The sequence below is a fragment of the Armigeres subalbatus genome, chromosome 3 (genome assembly GCF_024139115.2).
Source record: "Armigeres subalbatus isolate Guangzhou_Male chromosome 3, GZ_Asu_2, whole genome shotgun sequence".
NCBI classification, from domain to species: domain Eukaryota; kingdom Metazoa; phylum Arthropoda; class Insecta; order Diptera; family Culicidae; genus Armigeres; species Armigeres subalbatus.
This window is the reverse complement of record NC_085141.1, coordinates 204793104-204819537: the sequence shown is the minus strand read 5'-3', so window position 1 is coordinate 204819537 and position 26434 is coordinate 204793104. Positions and strand designations below refer to the sequence as shown.

The 26434-nt window shown below is 44.7% G+C and overlaps 1 protein-coding gene and 1 long non-coding RNA gene across 2 annotated transcripts; one reads left to right on the top strand and one right to left on the bottom strand.

The window, feature by feature from the left end:
- On the top strand, window positions 1-22589 carry LOC134227147 (PP2C-like domain-containing protein CG9801). The gene is made up of 5 exons (XM_062708448.1): window positions 1-292; window positions 366-472; window positions 20001-20734; window positions 20808-21026; window positions 21571-22589. The coding sequence occupies exons 1-5, from the start codon at window positions 272-274 to the stop codon at window positions 22437-22439; spliced, it is 1950 nt and encodes a 649-aa protein (XP_062564432.1). The 5' UTR covers window positions 1-271; the 3' UTR covers window positions 22440-22589.
- LOC134227148 (uncharacterized) lies at window positions 5641-6360 on the bottom strand. The gene is made up of 3 exons (XR_009983619.1): window positions 6326-6360; window positions 6194-6264; window positions 5641-6092 (listed from the first exon to the last, which is right to left on the bottom strand). It is a non-coding gene; the product is annotated as an uncharacterized LOC134227148 (long non-coding RNA).
- Window positions 22590-26434: the final 3845 nt, after the last annotated feature.

The following is a 26434-nucleotide window of genomic DNA, read 5'->3' as shown; positions in this document are numbered from 1 at the left end:
CCAACTCCACTAGTATATATACATATATATATATACATAAGAGCAATAATAAGGCAGTTTACATTTTAGTCTTGTTTTCAATTGTGTCTTGTTAAGATCATCGTCTCCATTTTCAAACATTTTAGCAGCAAATAATAATAATTAGTCTTGTTCCATGTAGCTAGAGGTCTATGACTCTATAGTGTAATGCGCAGTGATACAGTTTAGCATCTGCAACAACAAGTCGGGTGGAGGAAACTATGCTTGGATCTCAGAAACAGTAATCTCAGAAATGCCTTCACTGAGGCAAAAAGTAAGCAAAATAAATCGATATTTGGTGAGACGGGGTGTGAGCATTTTCCATTTTATTATGTGATATCTTCCAGGTTACTACCTACTTCAGGCAGTTTAGTTTCATTGCTGATCGAGAGGAACGAATTGCTTCTGAAAGCAAAGTGTCGGATGGGTCCTTCATAACAAGATATCTGGACGGGTGAGTTTCATTCTCTCTATTGATGTTATTTTCAACGTCTTACATAGTGTCTAATTTTCTTTGATTTTCTATGACTAGTCTGGGAGTCTAACAATGAATACAAATTGATTTATTGAACATTATATTTTAACGCATACAAGAATTGGACCAGCTGTAATTTTGTCTTCTGAAGAGTGAGAAATGCGCAATATATTCAGAGTTTATTCGTTCCATTAAGCGTGTGTTAATTTTATCTTATTAACATGCAGTTCTGATGCGATCCTGGCCATGTTTGTGAGACGACATTTTTGTTTAACACAGTTTGTTACTCGATGTTGAAGTCAGGTGCAAAGATTTTTCATTTATCGACAAATTTTAAAAGAATTTAAACATCTTCGTATTCCAAAGTTCCATTTTGCGCACGTTGTGTTCAAATGAGTATGACGTTTTTTTTGTAGGGTATATGGTTCTGTCCTAATATGCTGCAGTTGTGCACATTTATCGTTATAAATCTTCATATATTGCAGTTCTAACCAAAATTATACCCCAGACAGCTAGCTTACTTTTGGTTTTTATTACGTCAAGTAGTCAAAAACAACGACAGTCATCCACAATCTCTCATTTAGGCCACCAAATGTTTTGAACAAAATGGATAATATTTGCTAATTTTCCCAAACTTGCCCATCAAGTGCGCTCATACTAAACATAAATATGGGGAGCTGTTTGGATCACACGCAATTTTGCTTGCGTTGAACAAAGGCAGCATGCAAACGAAAGCAAAAAATAAAAACATCTCATTCACATTGGTTGAAAATAAGATACTATATACCCTTATTCTTGTTTATGTACGAATGCGCTTTCGAAAGAAAGTTTAAGCGCATTCTCGTTTACGCCAGCAACATCAAATGGAGACACGGTTCGAACGAATCGCATTCGTTCGAAAGTAGCGTTCGTCCGTAAACAAAAATAAGGGTGATAGTGTGGTAATATCTGAAAGAGTGTGTTTTGGATTCCCACAATATCATGCTTACTCAGGGATCATGTCAATGAAAATCAAATAAAAAATCCTAATATTTCCAAATTAGTGAAGGATCTACTATTTATTGTGTCTTGCAACAAAATGACAACTTTCGTGATTTTTCCAAAGCTCTCATAGATATCTTCAATTTCCCCGCAGTACAAATAGCACGTGTTATCGAAGCATTCATCGCCGGAATCTTCCACGTAGTGGCCAAATTGTTAAAAATATCACAGTAGCTTTTTTCTGGAGGAATGTTTTTCTTATGCGACTATCTGGCGCTTATTTTTCGTTGCGACTAAAAATAAGCGGAGGAGTAGATTTTTTTTTATGAGCGGTATTGTTATTTTTATTAATGAGGAAGTAAAATTGGCAAACAACAACCTTGTGTTTCAAGGGAGTGTTTGTGCGGCCGCTCAGTGTTGTACAACCACAGTTATAATTTTGCGGCAGACGAAAAGAGACAATCGTCACACTGCCGATGGTGGCTCGAACGGAAACCTCTTTCCATTGTCCAATTGTTTGTTGAGCCTTAAAAACGACTACGCCGTCTTGAAGGATTTGGACCCTGTGTCGAAATGTTGGACAAATAAAAATTTTCCATTATTTCCAAATATTTTGCATATCGTAAAGTAAACAGAAAAATAAATAGAGTATTCAAAATTTCAATTGCCATAAACCTGCCTGTTTTTAGCCCTCAATTAATTAAACGACGCGATGCGACGCGAGTCGCGACATTTCGAATTATGTCATTAGTAGTGTACATTTCATTTCATTTATTTAGTCTACATCTAAACAGATAACACTGAATCAACAATTTGACGCCACAATACAGGGCCCTCCTTAGCCGTGCGGTAAGACGCGCTGCTACAAAGCAAGACCATGCTGAGGGTGGCTGGGTTCGATTCCCGGTGCCGGTCTAGGCAATTTTCGGATTGGAAATTGTCTCGACTTCCCTGGGCATAAAAGTATCATCGTGCTAGCCTCATGGCTTAGAAACCTCGCAGTTAATAACTGTGGAAGTGCTTAATGAACACTAAGCTGCGAGGCGGCTCTGTCCCAGCGTGGGGATGTAATGCCAATAAGAAGAAGAAGAAGAAGATACACGGTTCGAGGCCACATTTTTCCATCCTCGAATACGCCCCACGCTCGCCAAGTCGTTCTGCACCTGGTCTGCCCATCTCGCTCGCTGCGCTCCACGTCGTCTCGTCCCTGCCGGATCGGAAGCGAACACCATCTTTGCAGGGTTGCTGTCCGGCATTCTTGCAACATGCCCTGCCCATCGTACCCTTCCGGCTTTAGCTACCTTCTGGATACTGGGTTCGCCGTAGAGCTGGGCGAGCTCATGGTTTATTCTTCGCCGCCACACACCGTCTTCTTGCATACCGCCAAAGATGGTCCTAAGCACCCGTCTCTCGAATACTCCGAGTGCTTGCAAGTCCTCCTCGAGCATTGTCCATGTTTCATGTCCGTAGACAACCGGTCTTATTAACGTCTTGTACATGACACATTTGGTGCGGTGGCGAATCTTTTTTGACCGCAGTTTCTTCTGGAGCCCGTAGTAGGCCCGACTTCCACAGATGATGCGCCTTCGTATTTCACGACTGACATTGTTATCAGCCGTTAGCAAGGATCCGAGGTAGACGAATTCCTCGACCACTTCGAAGGTATCCCCGTCTATCGTAACACTGCTTCCCAGGCGGGCCCTGTTGCGCTCTGTTCCGCCCACAAGCATGTACTTTGTCTTTGAGGCATTTACCACCAGTCCAACTTTTGTTGCTTCACGTTTCAGGCGGGTGTATAGTTCTGCCACCTTTGCAAATGGTCGGCCGACAATGTCCTTGTCATCCGCGAAACAAATAAATTGACTGGATCTGTTGAAAATCGTACCCCGGCTGTTACACCCGGCTCTCCGCATGACACCTTCTAGCGCAATGTTGAACAACAGGCACGAAAATCCATCACCTTGTTTTAGTCCCCGGCGCGATTCGAACGAACTGGAGTGTTCGCCCGAAATCTTCACACAGTTTTGCACACCATCCACCGTTGCTTTGATCAGTCTGGTAAGCTTCCCAGGGAAGCTGTTCTCGTCCATAATTTTCCATAGCTCTACGCGGTCTATACTGTCGTATGCCGCCTTGAAATCAACGAACAGATGGTGCGTTGGGACCTGGTATTCACGGCTTTTTTGAAGGATTCGCCGTACAGTAAAGATCTGGTCCGTTGTCGAGCGGCCGTCAACGAAGCCGGCTTGATAACTTCCCACGAACTCGTTCACTAATGGTGACAGACGACGGAAGATGATCTGGGATAACACTTTGTAGGCGGCATTAAGGATGGTGATCGCTCGAAAGTTCTCACACTCCAGTTTGTCGCCTTTCTTGTAGATGGGGCATATAACCCCTTCCTTCCACTCCTCCGGTAGCTGTTCAGTTTCCCAGATTCTGACTATCAATTTGTGCAGGCAAGTGGCTAGCTTTTCCGGACCCATCTTGATGAGCTCAGCTCCAATACCATCCTTACCAGCTGAATTATTGGTCTTTAGCTGTTGGATGGCATCCTTAACTTCCCTCAAGGTGGGGGCAGGTTGGCTTCCATCGTCCGCTGAACTGACGTAGTCATCTCCTCCGCTGCCTTGACTTTCACTGCCTGTACTCTCAGCGCCATTCAAATGTTCCTCGTAGTGCTGCTTCCACCTTTCGATCACCACACGTTCGTCCGTTAAGATTTTCCCATCCTTATCCCGGCACATTTCGGCTCGCGGCACGAAGCCTTTGCGGGATGCGTTGAGCTACTGCTAGAATTTGCGTGTTTCTTGAGAACGGCACAGCTGTTCCATTTCCTTGCACTCCGCTTCTTCCAGGCGGCGTTTCTTCTCCTGAAAATGGCGAGTCTGCTGTCTCCGCTTTCGTCTATAACGTTCCACGTTCTGCCGGGTACCTTGCTGCAGCGCGATCGCTCGCGCTGCGTCCTTCTCCTCCAGAATCTGTCTGCACTCTTCATCGAACCAATCGTTCCGTCGACTTCGTCCCACATACCCGACGTTGTTCTCCGCTGCGTCGTTAATGGCTGCTTTGACTGTATTCCAGCAGTCCTCAAGAGGGGCCCCATCGAGCTCACCCTCTACCGGCAACGCTGCCTCGAGATGCTGCGCGTATGCAGTGGCGACATCAGGTTGCTTCAGTCGCTCTAGGTCGTACCGCGGCGGTCGTCGGTACCGAACATTGTTGATGACGGATAGTTTTGGGCGCAGTTTAACCATCACCAGATAGTGGTCAGAGTCGATGTTAGCGCCACGATATGTGCTGACGTCGATAATGTCGGAGAAGTGCCGTCCATCAATCAGGACGTGGCCGATTTGTGATTCTGTCAGCAGTGGTGATCTTCAGGTGTACCGATACGGAAGGCTGTGTTGGAAGTAGGTGCTGCGAATAGCCATATTCTTGGAGGCGGCGAAATCAATTAGTCGTAGGCCGTTTTCGTTCGTCAGCCGGTGAGCGCTGAACTTTCCAATAGTCGGTCTAAACTCCTCCTCTTGGCCAACCTGAGCGTTCAAATCACCTATGATGATTTTGACGTCGTGGTTTGGGCAGCTGTCCTACTCACGTTCCAACTGCGCGTAGAATGCGTCCTTATCATCATCAGTGCTTTATAACTCCTTTATAACGTTCCTAGTTCCAAACGTGGCTAGGAAACTCCCAGGGTCGTTTTATGCGAAATTGTTGACAGTTCAGTATACATGCAAACTCAGCATAAACGCAACATAATTTTTGAATGAACTTAAAGGGTGTTCATTTACTAGGGTTGGAACTGAATAGCTATCACAATCGAACGTTTTCGAACTTTTGGAAGATGTCAAGAAGCGAGGGGTGAGAAACTATCTCTTAACGAAGTTTGCATCGAATTAAGGACGATATTTAGCAAATTGTGTGCCTTTCAAGAAATTCTAATTTCTATCTCCAAAGATAACTAGGCTTTTCTGGGGTAATACAACATGCTGACAAACATTATTTATTTGAACTATTGTTACCTAGTTTTGTTCAACTTCCGTGATCACGAATTTTCCTATCATAACTTCTGATACACAATTTGGCTTATAACTACTAAAAATAACCAGAGCGACTTACGGTTTTTTCGGATTACTGTGGGTCGTGGACTGACTTATGGAGCTGCTGGGGAACCACTGAATGGTATTGGCGAACGTCGATATCGCCCGCCCTACTGGCGTGTCAGATCGTGCCAGGTCGAAGCAATGGGTTGTTCCTTTAGGTATTGATGAGGAACCTCTGGCTCGGCTTGCCGCCCGGAAAGTCGAATGGATGGAAAGCTGATTCGATTATCCGTTTCGCCAGGTGGGAATTCTCGGGATTTCTTTAGTGGTCCGGAACAAGATGGCGTCTTCCACAATGGCGTCGAATACTACCGCTGGACAAACTACTGACCGACACTGGTCTCGAGGTATAGCATTGGACTCTCCCTTGTAATGTCGAAGACCCCTCTTCTGCATTTGCCTCCAATGGAGAACAAGCAGGGTAGATTTCTGGCTCAGGGGAATCTGGGAAAATGGGAAGGTCCAGTCGGGAAGATTTGTCCACGTGGGCCGCCTGGTCTGTGGATTTGGGCCTAAATAAACGGAAAAAGGCCGCGTTTGGCCTATTCAGGTCGGTATTAGTAACCTGACAAAGTACCATTCGAAGGTTTTTTCAAGCATCCTGGTAAATTACCTTTTTCCGCTGGGTTTTATTGCACACCGTTCTCTCAGAAGGCAAATTGTTTCCGTCAGTCACACAGTACCCTATATGTCATACTAACTTTTAGGTTATGTTTTTAGCTTTTACAATTAACATTTAGTTTACCTTTATTTTTAATTTCACTACTAACAACTAGTTTTATTTTTACCAATCGTAATACTTTTAAGGACCAATAATCTAAAAGATTTAGAAAAGAAAATTACTAAAAAAGCACACTTATTTTTCAACTTTCACTACCTCGAATTATAACACGCGCCGCGCACTTCTAACTTCTTCGAAGTCTTGAGCCAGAAAGAAGGAATTAGTTTGGTTGAGATAGCAACTATAAATCTCTGTTTACATCATTATTCTGACAATCCCTCTATCATCCATATCGAGAATCATATTACATTTTATGAACTGAGATTTCTGTATCCGGTTCACCTTAAAATGCTTCGAAAATGAATTCCCGTGACCTCATACATAGATGGCAGCACCTAACCCATTGGACCAGTGGCGTATAAAGGAGATCACACAAATACCCGCATTTGGTGGAGCCAATGCTTAAATATCTGAAACCATCGGTTACAGCTTCCGGAGTGTGGGCTATGGACGTTGATTATGCTGAAGTTGAAGAACCGGCCTTTGATCCTCAACCTGCACATTCTCTCGTTGATCGGCCACCACCCGATCACGCGCCTTTGCATATCGCCCATCACTATGAAAGCTGTTCCCAGCTCGTGTGTGTTGCCGCAGCTCTGGTAGATGGTATGATTACCTCTAAACATTCGCACCATCGATCCCTTCCAACAAACCTCCTGCAGCGCTACGATGCCGAATCCACGGTCCTTGGGCACATCGGCGAGTATGCGTGTGCTCCCGATGAAGTTGAGAGATTTGCAGTTCCACGAACCGAGTTTCCAATCGCTAGTCCCTTTTCGTCGCAGTGGTCTTCGCCGATGGTTCCGGTCCGTACTCTCTTGTTGATTGTTCGTTGCGTATGTTTTTTTAAATGCCGGCTTGCAGGGCCTGACACCAAACCCCCTAAATTTCCGGAGGACCGTGGTGCACAGTTTCACTTAGAGTCCCTCGCTTGCACTCGGACGATGATCAGCCGCCCCTAACATGGAGAACAGACGCTGTTGTGAGCCGATCCTGACATGGTCAATAAGATTTCCACCTCCGGAGAGTAGCGAACCCCCCCTTCCCTGTCAGCATACGACCATAGTTCCCACCAAGGTTGGTTACCCGATCTTCCCTAAGGTTGCTCGTATCCCGGCCAGCACTACGGAGAGGTAGGGATAGGAGTTGCTGGGTAAAAGGCTAAGGACCTCGAGATGGGGTCTATTTTATTGCTTCAGGTACGCGAAGTACCAATGGTACGCTTTACCCAGCATTTGCCGTGCCAATAGTGTACAGCATGCTGCCAAATCACACCAAGCGCCTTCAAAAAATATATCATTTTTCTGCCCAAGTTTTCATTTAATAGATTTTATTGATCACAAATCGCATCGGATTGATCAACCTCATTACTGATATCCTACACCAAATGTACGTATGAATTCATATAAAATGGTTTCCGTTTTCCTTTTTGGAACAAAATATCGCAAGTTGTAACCGTTGGTTACAAGTTCAACTTGTAGCTCCTCCACAAGTATATTTCAAAATCATATTTGCTCCTTAAGGTCACTCCTGACGGAATCCAATTTTCAAAGTTTTCAAGGGCACACCATTCGATACGGCAGCAACGCACAACTGTCATTTTTATTTTTTCACGCAGCAAAGCTGAAAAATAAAAATGACAGTTGTGCGTTGCTTCCGTATCGAATGGTGTGCCCTTGAAAACGCGAGTACTTTGAAAATTGGGTTCCGTCAGGAGTGACCTTAAACATTCCCTATATCCATAATAATACGGCCTTTACAGAAAAACACAACTACTAACACCATTTACTTTTACTTATGGATCCTGTACACCTCCGGTGGTGCAAAGGGCCGACTTGAAAGATCTCCATCCTGAGCGATGCCCGGCTATCGCTTTAACCTGTTGCCAGGTTAGATTTCGGTCGACTTCTTTTATTTCTTTATTGAGGCTTCTCCGCCATGAGCCTCTGGGTCTGCCTCTGCTGCGATGTCCCGCTGGGTTCCAGTCTAATGCTTGCTTACAGATTTCGTTTCCGCCCCTACGTAGAGTGTGGCCGACCCAGCCCCACTTCCGATCCCGAATTTCTGTTGCTATCGGCCTCTGGTGACAACGACGATGGAGCTCATTGTTTGAGATCCAGTTGTGAGGCCACCAGGCCCGAATTATATGAACACCTGCAGCCGTTGAGTGTTCTCCACTGATACACACCATGTTTCGCTAGCGTATAACAGCACAGATTTCACGTTAGAGTTGAAAATTCGTATTTTGGTGCGTTCACTTATCTGCCTGTTTTTCCAGATATTTCTTAAACTCGCAAAGGCAGCCCTTGCTTTCTTGATCCGTGCGCCTATGTCGATCTTGGTACCGCCGTCTGACGCCATTTGGCTACCAAGATATTGGAAGCTTTCAACATTCTCCACTGGTTGCCCGGCTACTGTGAAACTGGAAGGAGTCACCGTGTTTACATCCAACGATTTGGTTTTGTTGACGTTGATGACTAAACCTGCTGAGGAGGAGCGATCAGCAAGGTCGTTGAGCTTACTCTGCATATCAGAGCGCCGTTGCGCGAGTAGTGCAACGTCATCCGCCAATTCGAAGTCGTTTAGGTGCTCCATGGTTATAGGCTGCCATAACAGCCCGCGGTTTGGTTCACGGTCAATCGCATCTACCAGAATCTCATCGATTACGATGAGGAACAGTAACAGTGATAGAATACATCCTTGCCTCACACCAGCTACGACCCGGATAGGGTCGGACAGGACCCCATTGTGCAGCACTCTACACGAAAAGGCCTCGTACTGTGCTTCGATGAGGCCGATGATTTTCTCAGGAACCCCTTGCGTCTCAGGGCGCCCCACATATTCTCGTGATTGAGACGGTCGAAAGCTTTTTCGTAGTCAATGAATACCAAGTAAAGGGACTCTTGGAATTCGTTGACCTGCTCCAAAATGATGCGGAGCGTGACAATATGGTCCACACAGGATCTTCCGGCACGGAATCCGGCTTGCTGCCGCCGGAGAGTCGCATCGATCTTCTCCTGAATCCGGGCTAGGATAATTTTGCACAGAACTTTGAGAACGGTACACAGCAACATAATGCCTCGCCAGTTATCGCATACAGTCAGGTCACCCTTTTGGGCACCTTTACTAAGATACCTTGCATCCAGTCGACCGGGAAAGTTGCGGTGTCCCAGATATTATGAAATAAACGATGCAGTAGTTGAGCAGATGTCATGGGGTCAGCTTTGAGCATCTCGGCTGATATGCGGTCGACCCCTGGGGCTTTATTCGATTTCATGCTTTGGATGGCTGTTTGAATCTCTAGCAGTGATGGAGCTTCGGTATTGACGCGTGTTATACGTCGGATCCTAGGCAGATCATGCCGAGGTGGTGATGGCCTGGCTGGCACTTGAAAAAGTTGTTCGAAGTGCTCGAACCAGCGTTTCAGCTGGTCAGTTGGGTCGGTCAATAACTGATCATTCGCGTCTTTCACAGGCATCGTTGCATTCATCTTCGCCCCGCTTAAGCGTCGTGAGATATCGTAGAGGAGGCGAATGTCCCCGGTTGCGGCGGCTCTCTCTCCTTCGTCGGCCAGAGAGTCTGCCCACGCTCGCTTGTCCCGTCGACATGAGCGTTTTACTTCCTTCTCAAGAGCCGTGTATCGTTGACGGGCTAAGACTTTGGCTCCTCTGGTTTTCGATCGCTCTATCGCGGCTTTGGCTTCTCTTCGCTCCTCTATCTTCCTCCAGGTCTCATCGGTGATCCATTGTTTTCTCTGGGTGCGTAGTTCGCCCAGATTGTTCTCGCTGGTGGCGATGAAGGCATTCTTGATGGCGGTCCATTGGTCTTCCACGCTGCCACCTTCCGGAATATCTGCAGCACGCGTCTCCAGTTCTTCAACGAAGGACCGTTTCACCGTGGCATCTTCCAGTCGGCGTGTGTTGAATCGTCGTCCAACTCTTTCCTCCTGCCGACGAATCCGCGCAATGCGCAGGCGTATTTCGCCGATGAGGAGGTGATGATCAGACGCAATATCGGCACTACGTTTATTCCGTACATCAAGAAGGCTCCGTTTCCATTTTCGGCTGATGCAGATGTGGTCGATTTGATTTTCTGTAAAGCCGTCACGGGAGACCCACGTGACCTTGTGAACCGGTCGATGAGGGAAGAGCGATCCCCCGATCACCATGTCGTTATTACCACAAAATTCTGCGAACAGCTCTCCGTTTTCGCTCATTTCTCCGAGACCATGGCGTCCCATAATGCGCTCATGGTTCGAGTTGTCGGATCCGATCTTCGCATTGAAGTCGCCCAAACAGATCTTGATATCACCCTTCGGAATTCTATCTACGACGGCATTGAGTTGACTGTAGAAGTTCTCTTTGTCTTGCAGATCGGCAGCATCGGTTGGCGCATAACATTGGATTATAGTAAGGTTTCGGACCCGTGTTCTAAATCTGGCAACGATTATCCTTTCACTTATAGGTTCCCACTTCATAAGCGCAGAGTGTGCCTGAGCGCTTAGTAGGAAGCCAACTCCGCGATGCCGGGAGCGTGTTCACCTCGTAAACCAGAGTATAGCAGAACTTGTCCCGACGGCGTTCTGTGTTCTCCAAAGTTTGGCCAACGGGCTTCACTCAGTCCCAGGATCTCAAGCTTCATGCGGCGTGCCTCATTGGCAAGTTGTGCCAATTTACCCTGCTGGGCTAGGGTTAAAACGTTCCATGTTCCTATTCGTGTCCGTTGTTTCGCGCTAAGAGTCGTCGCCGTGAAATCAGTCCGTATTCTTTCATTATCGGATTCTCGAACAAATTGATGTTTCGGGAACAGTAGGTTGTTGGCCCAAGGTTCCCTATCCACCGGGATGGGGCTGCCATCTTAGGTATAGCTTCCGGGGAATAGCATTTCATACTCAGCCGCTGGATGCCAGAACAGACGCTGTTGGAGCCGCACCTCCTTGGTGGACAGACGCTCGATCAGTCGGGTCAAATTTGTTTAAAGTCCCACCCAACACCAGGACTAGGCTAGTGCGCTTTGAGCGGCACACGGTCGCTTTGATAGGGCCTGCTTGGGGACACATGCAGCTTTTATAGAAGTTCAACAGAGCCCACTGTCGAACCCCACCACATCCTAGGCAGACCCCACAGTACGCACCCTCTCACTCTAGCTGATGTCAGAAGGACAACAGTGCCCAGGCTGCACTACCAGCTAAGTACGCAACCCTTAGCTGGCGGTCAATTGTCATCGGAAGACCCGTGGAAGCGTGAGTATTGGAACTTGTGAGGACCAGAGCTATGTTAGGCGCCTCTTCCCGGATGTCAACTCACCATTTCGCAGCCCTACTAACACCATTGGCAATTAAAAGTGAGGTTAGGTTTCGAAAAAAATCAAAACTGGAATCCAAATTTACGCTCTCTTATCACTTCAATTGTAAGAATCAAAGCAGGGTTTTCATTATCAAACATTTTCTTCCATTTTAAACACAAGAAACAGTGCATAGAACGCGTCAGTCATCAATCTATCGAATGATGATCCTCGTTTTTAACCTCACTTTTATCTGCCAATAATGGAACAGCGGCTGCACTCATATGCACTCATATGGCTTGGTGAGTGTAAAAGCGCTGTCCCACTCTTACACCTCGCACTGTTTGGGTGACAGTTTCGCTGTATAACAGTTTGAACTAGCGGCAAAATATCACCCTGCCCTCTATTGTTCGCCAACAGATGGAGTACTTAAAAATAGGGTGTGTGGTCAAATTGTAGACACAAAAAAAATAAAAGAATGCAATTCATGATGCAACAACTGCATTTCACAGGTGGGCATTTTTATTATAAAAGCGCGGTAAGGTGATTCTATCACTCTTTTCGATCGTGATCTCTGTACAGAGTAGAAGTGTGCGCGTGTGTAGTTTAGTATTGTGAAGGTAAAATTGTGAAGCCTTTTGTGTGATGAAATTGTTAAAATCTAGTTTGTTCTCTTTTTGTATTAAGTCCTAAAGCTATTGTTAGTAGAATGAAAGGAATATAAAAGTTTCAGTAAACATGCATAATACAAAAATTAGTACGGTTAGTTATTTGCTAAAGATTAAATATTTCTAAAACCAATGTGTTAATTCCTATAGCTAAATCGCAAAAGTCTCTTTCCTTAAACTAAGTGACAAACATCAAATAAGTTGAAGACGAACAAACAAGAAAAAGAAGATTATTTGTACTGAAAGTGGCAAATTGTAAGAGGCTTTAGATAGTGACGTCACGGGGAATTAATTGGTGTGTTTAGGTCCGGAAAGTGAACCTTTTTCTTCCGACCTTTCTTCTACAGAAGTATCCCGAGGCGGATTTCCCGGATACCATCGCGTACCTCGCCGATCGAAAGCCGTCAGTGACAATTCCGCCATCTTTGTCACCAGTGACTGGCAAAACACAGCTACCAACCGTCATCCCGGTAGCTCAATTCCGCCATCGTAGTCCTCGTCGACTGGCAACATCACCATTACCATCCCCATCCCGGTGGTCTGATTCCGCCATCTCCGTCACCATTGACTGGCCAAAACCCACCACGACCATCATTATCCGGTGGTACACTTCCGCCATCTTCGTCAACATTGACTGGCCACGCCACCACTATCATCGCTACCGGTGGTACGATTCCGCCATCTTCGTCATAATTGACTGGCCAGAACGTTAGCTATCGCCCGGAGGCGATCACACACGACCCAAGAATGGACACCACGAAACCACAACCAATGATCCGGATCACGCAAGTACCCCATATGAGTGACGTCAATTAATAAATTGTAAAATGTAAAAAGCCTCAGTGGTAGCCAATTCATTTAGAGCGCAGCCCTGGGTTATAATAATTCCACCGCTTCTTCGTTTTTCCGCTTTGTTTCGGACTCGAAAAGGAGTCATCAGGCCTCACTGTCCGGAGATCCGTCGAATCGGTATTAGTTGAAGTCCTTGTGAAGGTAGTTGATTGTTTCACCCCCCCTATTTCTATGTGCAATATCTGTGTGAATAACGTCTAGTTCTTGTTATCCCAAGTGTCCTTAAATTAGTATGACTTACTTACTTATGAATCCTGCACGCCTCCGGTTGTGCAAAGGGCCGACTTGAAAGATCTCCATCCTGCGCGTTGCCCAGCTGTCGCTTTAACCTGTTGCCAGGTTAGATTTCGGTCGACTTCTTTTATTTCTTTATTGAGGCTTCGCCGCCATGAGCCTCTGGGTCTGCCTCTGCTGCGATGTCCCGCTGGGTTCCAGTCTAATGCTTGTTTACAGATTTCGTTTCCGCCCCTACGTAGAGTGTGGCCGACCCAGCCCCACTTCCGATCCCGAATTTCTGTTGCTATCGGCCTCTGGTGACAACGACGATGGAGCTCGTTGTTTGAGATCCAGTTGTGAGGCCACCAGGCCCGAATTATATACCGCAGGCATCTGTTAATGAACACCTGCAGCCGTTGAGTGTTCTCCACTGATACACACCATGTTTCGCTAGCGTATAGCAGCACAGATTTCACGTTAGAGTTGAAAATTCGTATTTTGGTGCGTTCACTTATCTGCCTGTTTTTCCAGATATTTCTTAAACTCGCAAAGGCAGCCCTTGCTTTCTTGATCCGTGCGCCTATGTCGATCTTGGTACCGCCGTCTGACGCCATTTGGCTACCAAGATATTGGAAGCTTTCAACATTCTCCACTGGTTGCCCGGCTACTGTGAAACTGGAAGGAGTCACCGTGTTTACATCCAACGATTTGGTTCTGTTGACGTTGATGACTAAACCTGCCGAGGAGGAGCGCTCGGCAAGGTCGTTGAGCTTACTCTGCATATCAGAGCGCCGTTGCGCGAGGAGTGCAACGTCATCAGCCAATTCGAAGTCGTTTAGGTGCTCCATAGTTATAGGCTGCCATAACAGCCCGCGGTTTGGTTCACGGTCAATCGCATCTACCAGAATCTCATCGATTACGATGAGGAACAGTAACAGTGATAGAATACATCCTTGCCTCACATCAGCTACGACCTGGATAGGGTCGGACAGGACCCCATTGTGCAGCACTCTACACGAAAAGGCCTCGTACTGTGCTTCGATGAGGCCGATGATTTTCTCAGGAACCCCCTTGCGTCTCAGGGCGCCCCACATATTCTCGTGATTGAGACGGTCGAAAGCTTTTTCGTAGTCAATGAATACCAAGTAAAGGGACTCGTTGACCTGCTCCAGAATTATGCGGAGCGTGACAATATGGTCCACACAGGATCTTCCGGCACGGAATCCGGCCTGCTGCCGACGGTGAGTAGCATCGATCTCCTCCTGAATCCAGGCTAGGATAATTTTGCATAGAATTTTGAGAACGGTACACAGTTATCGCCTCGCCGGTTATCGCATACAGTCAGGTCACCCTTTTTGGGCACCTTCACTAAGATACCTTGCATCCAGTCGACCGGGAAAGTTGCGGTGTCCCAGATATTACGAAATAAACGATGCAGTAGTTGTTGTGCGGATGTCATGGGGTCAGCTTTGAGCATCTCGGCTGATATGCGGTCGACCCCTGGGGCTTTATTCGATTTCATGCTTTGGATGGGAAATTAGTATGAGGAAGTGAGAGATTAAGCTATCCTGATTATACGACCCTGTAGATTCCTAATCCCCTTAATCCCTGAGCAACCGAGTTACAAAGTCAGTCAAACAGCCGCTTGATGCGGTTTGACAGAACCCATACCATATTAATATTAATATATTTGATGTGAACATGCTGCAAAACGCACAAAAATGAACAACGAACAAAACTTTCACAGGGTGTCAACCATTCGATAAAACCAGGTAAAGCGGAAAAAACCGAAAAACTATGAAACCAATCAGGAAATCGACCTATAGATCAAACCATACATCAAAGCTGTCCAATGAGCAGCTCGAAGTTATTCCCGTCCCTCTCATGTCCATTTGTTGACAAAAAGAACGAGCAGGACGGGAACAACTTCGAGCTACTTCGAGCTGCTCATTGGACAGCACTAATATGTGATGTCCAATGGACTTAACCACGAGTCGGAAAAGTGACATCCGCTGCGGGACGATAAATATTTCAGTGAACTCGGAGTTTTTTTTTAAGGCGGCTTATTGGGCCTGCGCAAACCTCCTGTCTCGTCGTGTCAGGTCTGTTTAGCGTCCCACCTATCACCAGGACTAGGGCTTGTGCGCTTTGAGCGGCACACGGTTGCTTTGGCGGAGCCTACTTGCGGATACATGCAGCTTTTTATAGAAATTTAACAGAGCCCACTGTCAAGACACCATAACTCGCAGATGGCCTGGCCAGATGGAGTTGGAAGAGTACCACGATGGCAGCCGGACCCTCAACTGGTCAAAATATTACTTGGAAGCTACCAGAAAAGTCATGTAGCTATTACGTGACACTCTGGAACAACCTCGAGCAACTTCGAGCTGCTCTTTGGTTTTGAGCTATTTTTCTCTTGAAATGTTTCACCTAGTTACACTCAAAATAATCAAAACGTCAAAGCTACGTGAAAACATACGTGGCTTTTTTCCATCGCACTTTCCACGTATCAGGTACGTGGTGGGACATCGGTGACAAACAAAATGAACTAATGAAAACTCGCTACGTGACTTTTCTGGTAGCTTCCAAGTAATATTTTGACCAGTTGAGGGTCCGGCTGCCATCGTGGTACTCTTCCAACTCCATCTGGCCAGGCCATCTGCGAGTTGTGGTGTCTGCCTAGGATCTGGTGGGGTTCGACAGTGGGCTCTGTTAAATTTCTATAAAAAGCTGCATGTATCCGCAAGTAGGCTCCGCCAAAGCTGGGATTCGGCTTCATAGTGCTGGGCAAGATGCGCCAACGCGTAATTGGGTGGCAGCCTATCAACAAAAGGATGTGCAAGCTGAGGATAAAAGGTCGTTTCTTCAACTATAGCATCATCAACGTGCACTGCCCATACGAAGGGAGACCCGACGACGAGAAAGAAGCATTCTATGCACAGCTGGAGCAGACATACGATGGATGATGCCCACTGCGGGACGTCAGAATCGTCATCGGTGACATGACATTGGGCGGCTACATGATGGCGCAGCGGAGGAAAAAGCGCCAGCAGGCAGATCGAGACCGTGAAGAGACGGAGCAACTGTACCGCGCTAATAACACACGAAAGTTCTATGAGAAGTTAAACCGTTCACGTAAGGGCCACGTGCCACAGCCTGATATGTGTAAGGACATAAACGGGAACCTTCTTACGAACGAGCGTGAGGTGATCCAAAGGTGGCGGCAGCACTACGAAGAACACCTGAATGGCGATGCGGCAGACGAAGATGGCGGTATGGTGATGGACCTGGGAGAACGCGCGCCGGACATAATTTTACCGGCTCCGGATCTCCAGGAAATCCAGGAGGAAATTGGGCGGCTGAAGAACAACAAAGCCCCCGGGGTTGACCAACTACCAGGAGAGCTATTTAAACACGGTGGTGAGGCACTGGATAGAGCGCTGCACTGGGTAATTACCAAGGTTTGGGAGTATGAAGTTTTGTCGCAGGGGTGGATGGAAGGTGTCGTGAGTCCCATCTACAAAAAGGGCGATAAGCTGGATTGTAGCAATTACTGCGCAATCACATTGCTGAACGCCGCCTACAAGGTACTCTCCCAAATTTTACGCCGCCGACTAACACCAGTTGCAAGAGATTTCGTGGGGCAGTACCAGGCGGGATTTATGGGATCCACAGATCATACCACAGATCAGGTGTTTGTCGTGCGTCAGGTATTGCAGAAATTCCGCTAATACAACGTGCCCACACATCATCTATTTATCGACTTCAAAGGCGCATGGCAGCTTATGCACGAATTTCCGGATAAATTGATAAGGTTGATCAAGGCGACGATCGGGTGATGTGCGTAGTTCGAGTTTCAGGGGCATTCTCGAGTCCCTTCGAAACGCGCAGAGGGTTACGGCAAGGTGATGGTCTTTCGTGTCTGTTATTCAACATCGCTTTAGAGGGAGTAATACAAAGGGCAGGGATTGACACGAGTGATGAGATTTTCACGAAGTCCGTCCAGTTATTTGGTTTCGCCGACGACATTGATATCATGGCACGTAACTTTGAGAGGATGGAGGAAGCCTACATCAGACTGAAAATCGAAGCTAAATGGATTGGACTAGTCATCAACACGTCGAAGACGAAGTACATGATAAGAAGACTAGAGGCTCAAGAGAGGACAACGTAAGCCACCCACCACGAGTTTGTATTGGTGGTGACAAAATCGAGGTGGTTGAAGAATTCATGTACTTGGGCTCATTGGTGACCTCCGATAACGACACCAGCAGTGAAGTTCGGAGACGCATCATGGCAGGAAATCGTACGTACTTTGGACTCCGCAAAACGCTTCGATCGAATAGAGTTCGCCGCCGTACCGCCGTCTACAAAAAGCTTATTAGACCGGTAGTTCTCTACGGACACGAGGATTCTATGACACTAACCCGAATGTCACTAACCCGAACGCCAGTACCCCGAACGCTATTGCCCCGAATAACCCGCTATCCCGAATGGTCACTACCCCGAATTATCATTACCCCGAAGGACCATTACCTCGAATTTGTCAAAAATTAAAAAAAAAAACATGTACTCACTTTATTACTTTATTTGATTGCGTTTCAATAATGTAGTTGAAAATAGAAACTAATCAGTTAAACATAACATATTCAGAATAATTAAAGTATGAGTCATTTACTCACCCGTCTTATTCCAGGCTACAGCGTTGTTTAAAAGAAGGAAACATTTACTTTTTCGCCGCACCCTGGCCAAATGCGTTCCTTTAAAGAAGTTATTTACTCTTCCACCTTATTCCGGGCAAATGCGTGCTTTAAAAGAAGGAGGCATTCACTGTTTCGCATTATTCCGGGCAAGTGCGTGCTTTAAAAGAAGGTGTTATTTACTCCCCCACTTTATTCCGGGCAGATGTTTAAAGAAGGAAATGTGCCAAACGCAACGCAAACGTATCCTATGTGCAGGCCTCTTTATTCCGGGCAAGCTCGTGTTTCAAAGGTTGTCATTTACTTTATTCCGGGCAGATGCGTGCTCTAAAAGAAGGAGAAATTCATTCTTTCGCATTATTCCAGCCAAGCGCGTGTTTTAAAAGAAGCTGTCATTCATTCTTCCTCATTTTTCCGGGGCAGATGCGTGCTTCAAACGAAGGAGGCATTCACAAAGAAAAAGAAATAATTGCTTATACTTAAAGTCACATCACGTTTTACTAATTTCTCGTGAAGGTCGTGAAGCCAGATTTGCTTTCATTCTCTTTGTTGGTCTCTGGCATTTGCTATTTTGCATTATTCCGAGCATTCCCGGCTCAAATATTAGGATAATTGTTAGCATATGCAAAAGCAATAATTAAAATTATTGCGTAATATATTTATATGATTTTCGGGGTACTGGCCTTTCAGGGTAGTGGGGTATTCGGGTAGTGGTCATACGGGGTAGTGGAAAATTCGGGGTAGTGACCTTTCGGGGTACTAGCATTCGGGGTAGTGACATTCGGGTTAGTGTCATAGAACCGGACACGAGACCTGGACGATGCTCGTGGAGGACCAATGCGCACTTGGAGTTATCGAACGGAAAGTGCTGCGTACCATATATGGTGGGGTGCAGATGGACAACGGTACGTGAAGGATGCGAATGAACCACGAGTTGCATCAGTTGTTGGGGGAACCATCCATCGTTCACACCGCGAAAATCGGAAAACTGCGCTGGGCCGGGCACGTAGCCAGAATGTCGAACAGTAATCCGGTGAAAGTGGTTCTCGACAACGATCCGACGGGAACAAGAAGGCGCGGTGCACAGCGGACATGGTGGATCAATCAGGAGGAGGACGATTTACGGACCCTCCGCAGACTGCATGGTTGGCGACGTGCAGCCATGGACCGAGCTGAATGGAGAAGACTTTTATGTATTGCACAGGCCACTCCGGCCTTAGTCTGGTCATAAATCGGTAAAGCTGAAAGCATGGCGATAATAAATCGGGAGTAGCGTTGTTGATTTTCCGATACAGCGTACCAGCATGGTCCAAGGCATTTGAGGCTGGGTAAAATGTCAAGAAATTGATCAGAGTACACCGGCTGATGTGTTTACGGGTCGCAGCAAGTACATATCGCCCATATCGTATGGGGCGGATTGCGTCATTAATGGGACGATGCCGATAGACATACTTCTGGAAGGATGTGGAGTGATTTAACGAAAAGGGACTCGGTGCAAGTGCAACGTTGTTGCTCAGATGGCAAAGAGCATGGGATGCCGTAGTTAAAGGTCGTTGGACCCACAGGCTAATTTCGCATGTATAGGGTCAAAAGAAAACATGGTCAGCTCAACTTCCACCTTACACAGATGTTGTCTGAAAATTACTGTTTCAAGTAGTTTTTACATATGTAGGTTCGCGATTTGATATTCATTGAGCGAAACGACATGCTGCTTGTCAGCGACATGGATTTGACCCCGGACAACCTCATTGAGAGGATGTGCCGGAACGAGGTTATTTGGGAATGCGGTGAACACAGCAAATCAATCGATTATGTAGAAGCTGCAGCTGTAGTAAAGACTGTGATGCTGTTTTCTTTCTTCTTCTCTCTTCTTTTTGTTTTCATAACAATCATTTCTGAATTATTTTTGTAAATTTTCAGGACATGGAAACCCCCAGATTCTATTCCGAAAATCAAATCTGGAAAGGAACCCACCGAGTTACCAGAATATAGTATTAATAAATATAAAACTGGGCCCGAGTCTGTAACGGCAGCTTACACTGGTCCTGATAAGGGGTTGACAGGCATTCGCAGAACACGCATTCATCTGAGTGCAGGTCCTGAAATAGATTTCATAGACACCCAGCTGGAACAGGACGGTCAAAGCGACCCCGTACTGGGGAAAAGATCCCAAAGTTCAGTTAAATCAAACGTTAAGACAGATACAAATGCTAATAAGAGAACTGTTTCCGTCGGCAAAGAGAGTTTGAAGCTGGTATCGCAGACACATAAATCTACAGTTAAAGAACCTCAACCGGTAAGCGTGCTTTTATCGGAATGTGAAACCATAGATACTGTGAATGATAACACAGTTACCAAGGGCACCTTGGACACAACGGATGCAACGGATCCAATAGCGAATATAACGAACTGGAACTTCCCAGATGATCATGCATATGGAATATCGGTTTCCCTGTACGAGAAGAACTTCATCACCAAAGAAAGTATAGGGAATCCTGTAGCCGATTGCTTTGGAATAATTGCGAGAGACAACACGTGCATAATGGCATTAGCTGATGGGGTAAATTGGGGAGACGGTGCAAGGCTGGCGGCGAGATGTGCTGTGCAAGGTGCAATCGAGTATTTAAACTCGGCGATATTCGGAATACACCAAAGTAAGTTACTTATTTCAGTGTTGTTTTGTAATTCGGACGATTCTATACGCTAATTTGGATAATCTATTTGCAGCATCTTCAACAAAAGAGATATTTGTGAGTCTGGTACGAAGCTTTTGGGAAGCTCATGCCTACATAATAGAAGCAGGTGGAGCGTTGACTACGTTGACCGTGATGGTGATTTTACCACTATTCGATGAACCGAACAAATTTGTTGCCTGTTGCTGCAATGTCGGCGATTCTCTAGGATACGTATATTCCAAAGTACATGGCGTGAGGGAAATAACAGAAGGTACTTTGATTGGTATTCTATAATGTTTTATGTATGGCCGGAACAAATATTATTTTCTTCTTCTGTCAAGCGCCCCCCTCCTCAATTTGGTGTGGCTTTATTTTATTATTTGAGGGGGAAAATCAAAATTTCATTGAAAAAAAAAATATTGAGCTTTACCAAAAAAATCTTTTTATCAATTTATCAATTTATTTTTTATTTACCATTCCCTTCGTTATCCAAAGATCAGCATGACAAAAGAAGAAATTCATATTTGTTCCGGCCTAATTGGTAGATTTTTTTCCTCAATCACTTGTCATAAGACGTTAGTACCATCTTATTCTATCCCACCACTCAGATTCCAATCGTGTATAAAAAAACAACTTTCTCTAGTAGATCTCACTTGCCGTATGTTAAAATAGATTTTAGAACCATTGAATACAGTTTTATAGTATGAGAAAGTCAAATGGCCTTGAAGTTTTTCATTTACTTGTTTCTCAACATTGTTATATAACATAGGTATTGCGTTTTAAATCCTAATTCTATCGGAAATTTTACTTTGTAGCTTCCCATGATGTTAACTCTATGCGAGACATGCGCGACGCACTCGGTGCCCTGGGGCCTGTCAATGGTGATAAACCAGAAATGACAAACCTAACACTTGCTTTAACCGTCCTAGAAAAAGACGATATTGTGTTCCTCACCTCGGATGGTATTAGTGACAATTTTGATCCTGTGGTAGGCAAATTTGCGGAACCATTGACACATAAAGTACAGCCGTTAGTACCTCCTCAACCGAGCCAGTCTCGGTTAGCTCCCAAAAGACAAAATAAGAGCGCGTCGAGTGTTATGCCTAGGAAGGTTGAGATGTCCGCGTCAGATGTAAGAGTTGGGTCGTCATCTAAGCCACCAATGGCATCTCAGGCGCCAGCACCCACGAAAAGGCCTGTATCTACGGGATCTTCTGTAGAGGGGGCGAGAAGAACCTATACTCGATCTAAGACATTCATTGAACCAAGATTAAGGATGGCTAATCAACCGACAAAGTCCTCTACATTGCCATTGGTGACAGGCGCACAAAGGCATCAGTTAACATTATTACGAATGGCCGATCTTCTCAATTATGGAATAAATGGAACTTTAAGACCATGTACTACTGCCAAGCAGCTATGCCAGCTATTGATAGACTTTGCGACGTGCATCACATCAGCAAAAAGAAAAATGTTAGAGCAACGTGAGCTGTACTATAGGATTGTAACGGATAAAGATGGTCGCCGAAAAGAGGTAGAATACACCAAACATCAGCAAAAGATGGCTCGTAAGCGAATGGTGGAGGGAAGCACTTTTTCATCGCTTCCTGGAAAATTGGACCATGCGTCAATCGTAGCGTTTGCAGTTGGCGTAGAACGTGCATATACGGAAACTAACCTCTAGTGAACTGAATTCTGAAATATTTTGATTTATCTACAATGCAAGCAGACTGGTCCCGCTTTTTCCAATGAAAACTATCGATACTTTTGAATAACGCTAGTGTTAACAAAATATTAATAATGAAACCAATGTTTTGTCGAGTATGTAAATAAAGCCTGTCTACGTTGAATTTCGGACACTTAGGGTTACTGCTCCTGGACTTCATCTCATAACTCCGATATTCATCCCACGAAAAACAAAGCATTGAAAAGGTATTTGATTTGTTTCTTATTTTTGTGATTTTTTCAGCAGTGAGCACGCACATGAGCAAAAAGAAGCGACGAAATTGGTACCGTAATACTATGTTTCGCGATGAGATGAATATATGTTCAGTGAGATGGAAAACGGAACAGTTCCCCTATATAATGTTCAACTGATTTGTCGTCATTTCATCAATTTGGACGAAAGCTAAAACGCGTTGTAAGCAGCACATAATGCGAAGAGATTTATTAGCTGCCATGTACATGAAGCGTCCAAGTGATTTGTAAAAATTAAATAAAAAAAAAGAAACGGGAAGATAGGTGTTCAAAATTTATCGTTGACAGGCTTGATGTCATTGTTAATTTAGTCCAATATCCGAAATGTATTAAATAATTTGGATTCATTGTTGTTCGAATGACAGTACACGGTATGTGATCTTTTTAACTGTCTTCTTCTCGATGTGTAGTTATAATTTTTTCCAAACACTAGTATTTGGATATTGGAGTATTGGATTAGAGGCCATAGCTACGAATAGCCCATCATGCCGAATGGTCACTACCCCGAATAATCATTGCCTCAAATGGCCAAAAATTTATCTGAAAATGACTGTGTTGAACTTAATCCTAGAATTAAAAAAAACACATTAATAAAGCAAAAAAAAAAAAATATCTGAGAATGATAAAAATACTGCTTACTTTATCACTATATTAGATTGCGTTTATAATGATAAATATTGATAATAATGACTTGCAATGCAAACTTATGTTATCTGCCAAAAATACCAATTAAATTAAAGTAGAAGTCATTTACTCACCCGTCTTATTCCGGACTGCTGCGAAGTTTAAGAGAAGGAAACTTTTACTTTTTCGCCTTATTTCGGACGAATGCGTGCCAGTGTTGGTAAAATCACTCATTAATCTCAATCAACGAGCCCACCCGCGCGACGTGCGAACGAAATCGTCTACGATTTTAGAAGAACGCATCATGCTTGATTTTTTCATGCTAAAACGCATAGTTTCACTCATTGATGATGATGATGATATTACCATCTATTATAGCAAGGCACCTGCCGATAGCACTGGCCATATCTGACAAACGATTTGATCATGATCATATTATTGTTTGTATTTCATCAAACTACTGTATGAAGGGCCAAAAATGGGTGGGGTGGTTCCATAAGCAGAGACACTTATGTGAATCCACGGGATAGTTTCACTCATTAGCCAAAAAATCATTTCGGTTTAAAAACGCATTTGAAATCAATTTGGGGGCAATTTATTGCTTATACATGGAAGAGTATCCATTATTAGGGGAACTGTTCCGTTTTCCATCATATATTCATCTCATCATGAAACAAGGTAATACGGCACCAATTTCGTTGCTGAAAAAAAAAATCACAAAAATAAGAAACAAACCAAATTCTTTTTCATTGCTTTGTTTTTGATGGGATATATATAGGAGTTTTAGGATAAAGTGCCGAACCATTCCATGCGATTGCGATGAACGGTTATTTACTGTTTTTAATGAAAGAGAACAAAAGAAAACCTATGATGATTCAATTCATCCACAGATAACAGATATTTAGGCTGGTATACCATACGTGTGTAAATATCCGCAACCGTTGATTCAAATGCATCGAACATTTGGAACGGCGCGATGATCATTATTGTGTAAAGATGGCGCGATAATCATTACTGTGTAACCCATCAATTGGGTTGTTTAGCAAAGAAAAATAAGAGCATTATTTTTTATTTATTGGGAGCAGGGAGCAGGGAAAAGCCCGCTTGAGTTGAACAGTTAGAAATTCATTAGCTCTCACTCAAGCGGGCGCAAAACCTCCTCATCTTTTCTATGCATCAACAGATTACAATATCCAAATGATACAATTCGGCTTAAAACTACATCCAACAATAAACTTAAATCTAGGCCTAGCTACTACTGATTGTCGTTTAGAAGGTGAGAAAAGTTCGTACGGAGAGTGTTACGAGATGAATGGAAATCGAATCCAATGGAGCAGTTATTGAATATACGACACATGCTAGTAAATGGCTCGTTGTGACCATAATTAGTTCGTGCACCATGAAGAAAGAGGAGAGAACGAGAGCGAAGATTCCTATGGCTAACATTGATGTTTAGCATGGAAAGCAGGGGGGACAGTCGATTCTCGATTGCAAGAGGTCTGCAATGAATATCGCCCGAGAAGTATTGCGACGGACTGTTAAGAGCTCTAAATCTATAAGCTTGCAACGGTCTTCATAGCTGGGTAAATTTGAAGGATCTCTCCATGGAAGGCGGCGTAAAGCGAAGCGTATAAATTTGCGTTGAACGGATTCTATTCTAGCAATATTGTTCTGGTAATATGGAGCCCACACTGAGGAACAATATTCTAAAATCGATCTGACTAAAGAACAATAGAGTGCTTTGAGGCAGTGGACATCATCGAAATGCTTTGCAATTCGGAATATAAAGCCGAGGGTGCGAGAGGCTTTAGAAGCTACGTACGCAATATGCTCTCTAAACGTTACCTTAGAATCTAACATCACCCCGAGGTCTCTGACAGAAGATTCTCGCCGGAGACTAGTGGAACCGATTTTGTAGTCGTAGCTAATCACAGAACGTTTGCGGGAGAATGACATCAAAGAACATTTGTCAGCATTGAGTACCATCTGATTTAAATCACACCAGTTTGAAAACAAATTCAGTTGTGATTGTAGGAACGACGCATCATCGAGATTTTTTATAATCCAGTACAGCTTGAAATCATCGGCAAATGAGAGCTTGAAAGACTTGAGCAACAAATTGATGTCGTTAAATAAATGGTAAAGACAAGTGGCCAAAGATGGCTACCTTGGGGCACTCCTGAAGTCATCGGAAAATAGGATGAAATGCAATCTCCAATTTTAATTGCCATTTCTCGATTGCTCAGATATGACTGAAGCCAGTTCAGGAGAGGCCCGGAGAATCCGAGACGCTCGAATTTGGCTACGGCGATTTTATGATTGATTTTATCAAAGGCTGCTGTAAAGTCCGTATAAATCGAATCAACCTGTTGACCTTTCTGAAAAGCCTTAGTGATGGTTGACGAATAAACAAGTAGGTTGGTAGTTGTTGATCGTTTTGGGATGAAGCCATGTTGATCCTCTGATATAAAACCCAGGCAGATGTGAGATAACCAATTTTGGACCAGTTTTTCAAACAGCTTTGAGATTGCACATAGAGCAGCAATACCCCTATAGTTCTTGACTTGCTGCTTATCACCTTTCTTGAAGACAGGAAAAATGTAGGATTTTTTCCAGTGATCCAGAAAAGTTCCAGTACGCAGCGATAAGTTGAACAACATTGATAGAGGCAGACATAAACTGGAGGAACATTGTTTTAAAATGATTGATGGGATGCCATCCGGTCCCGGATTAGACGATGATTTTAAAGAGGAACAGCATTCGGCGACGTACTCGGCGGTGACAATGGGATGTTGGCCAACTGGAAGATATAACGGGACATTGGCAGCAGCTTGCTGAACTTCTGATTCGTTGAGAAGATGGTTCGAAAAAACTCCAGAGAATTGCTCCAAAAAAAGATCACAAATTCCTTCCGTAGACGTCTGTTCGATATGCCCATTAGTCATGACAGTTCGGAGACCGGATTCTTTCCGTTGTGAATCCACGAGGCCCCAAAATCCTTTTGGGTTAAGTCGTAGGTTTCTTTGAATTTTTCGTTGATACGAAGAGTAGAGCCTGTCGTTCACATATTTATAACGC

Bases quoted from the DNA above. Each gene is read 5' to 3' on its own strand.
- LOC134227147 (XM_062708448.1), top strand. From the start codon at position 272: ATGCCTTCACTGAGGCAAAAA. The intron at 473-20,000 runs GTGAGTTTCATT...GTAAATTTTCAG, and splicing joins ATAACAAGATATCTGGACGG to GACATGGAAACCCCCAGATT. The intron at 20,735-20,807 runs GTAAGTTACTTA...ATCTATTTGCAG, and splicing joins GATATTCGGAATACACCAAA to CATCTTCAACAAAAGAGATA.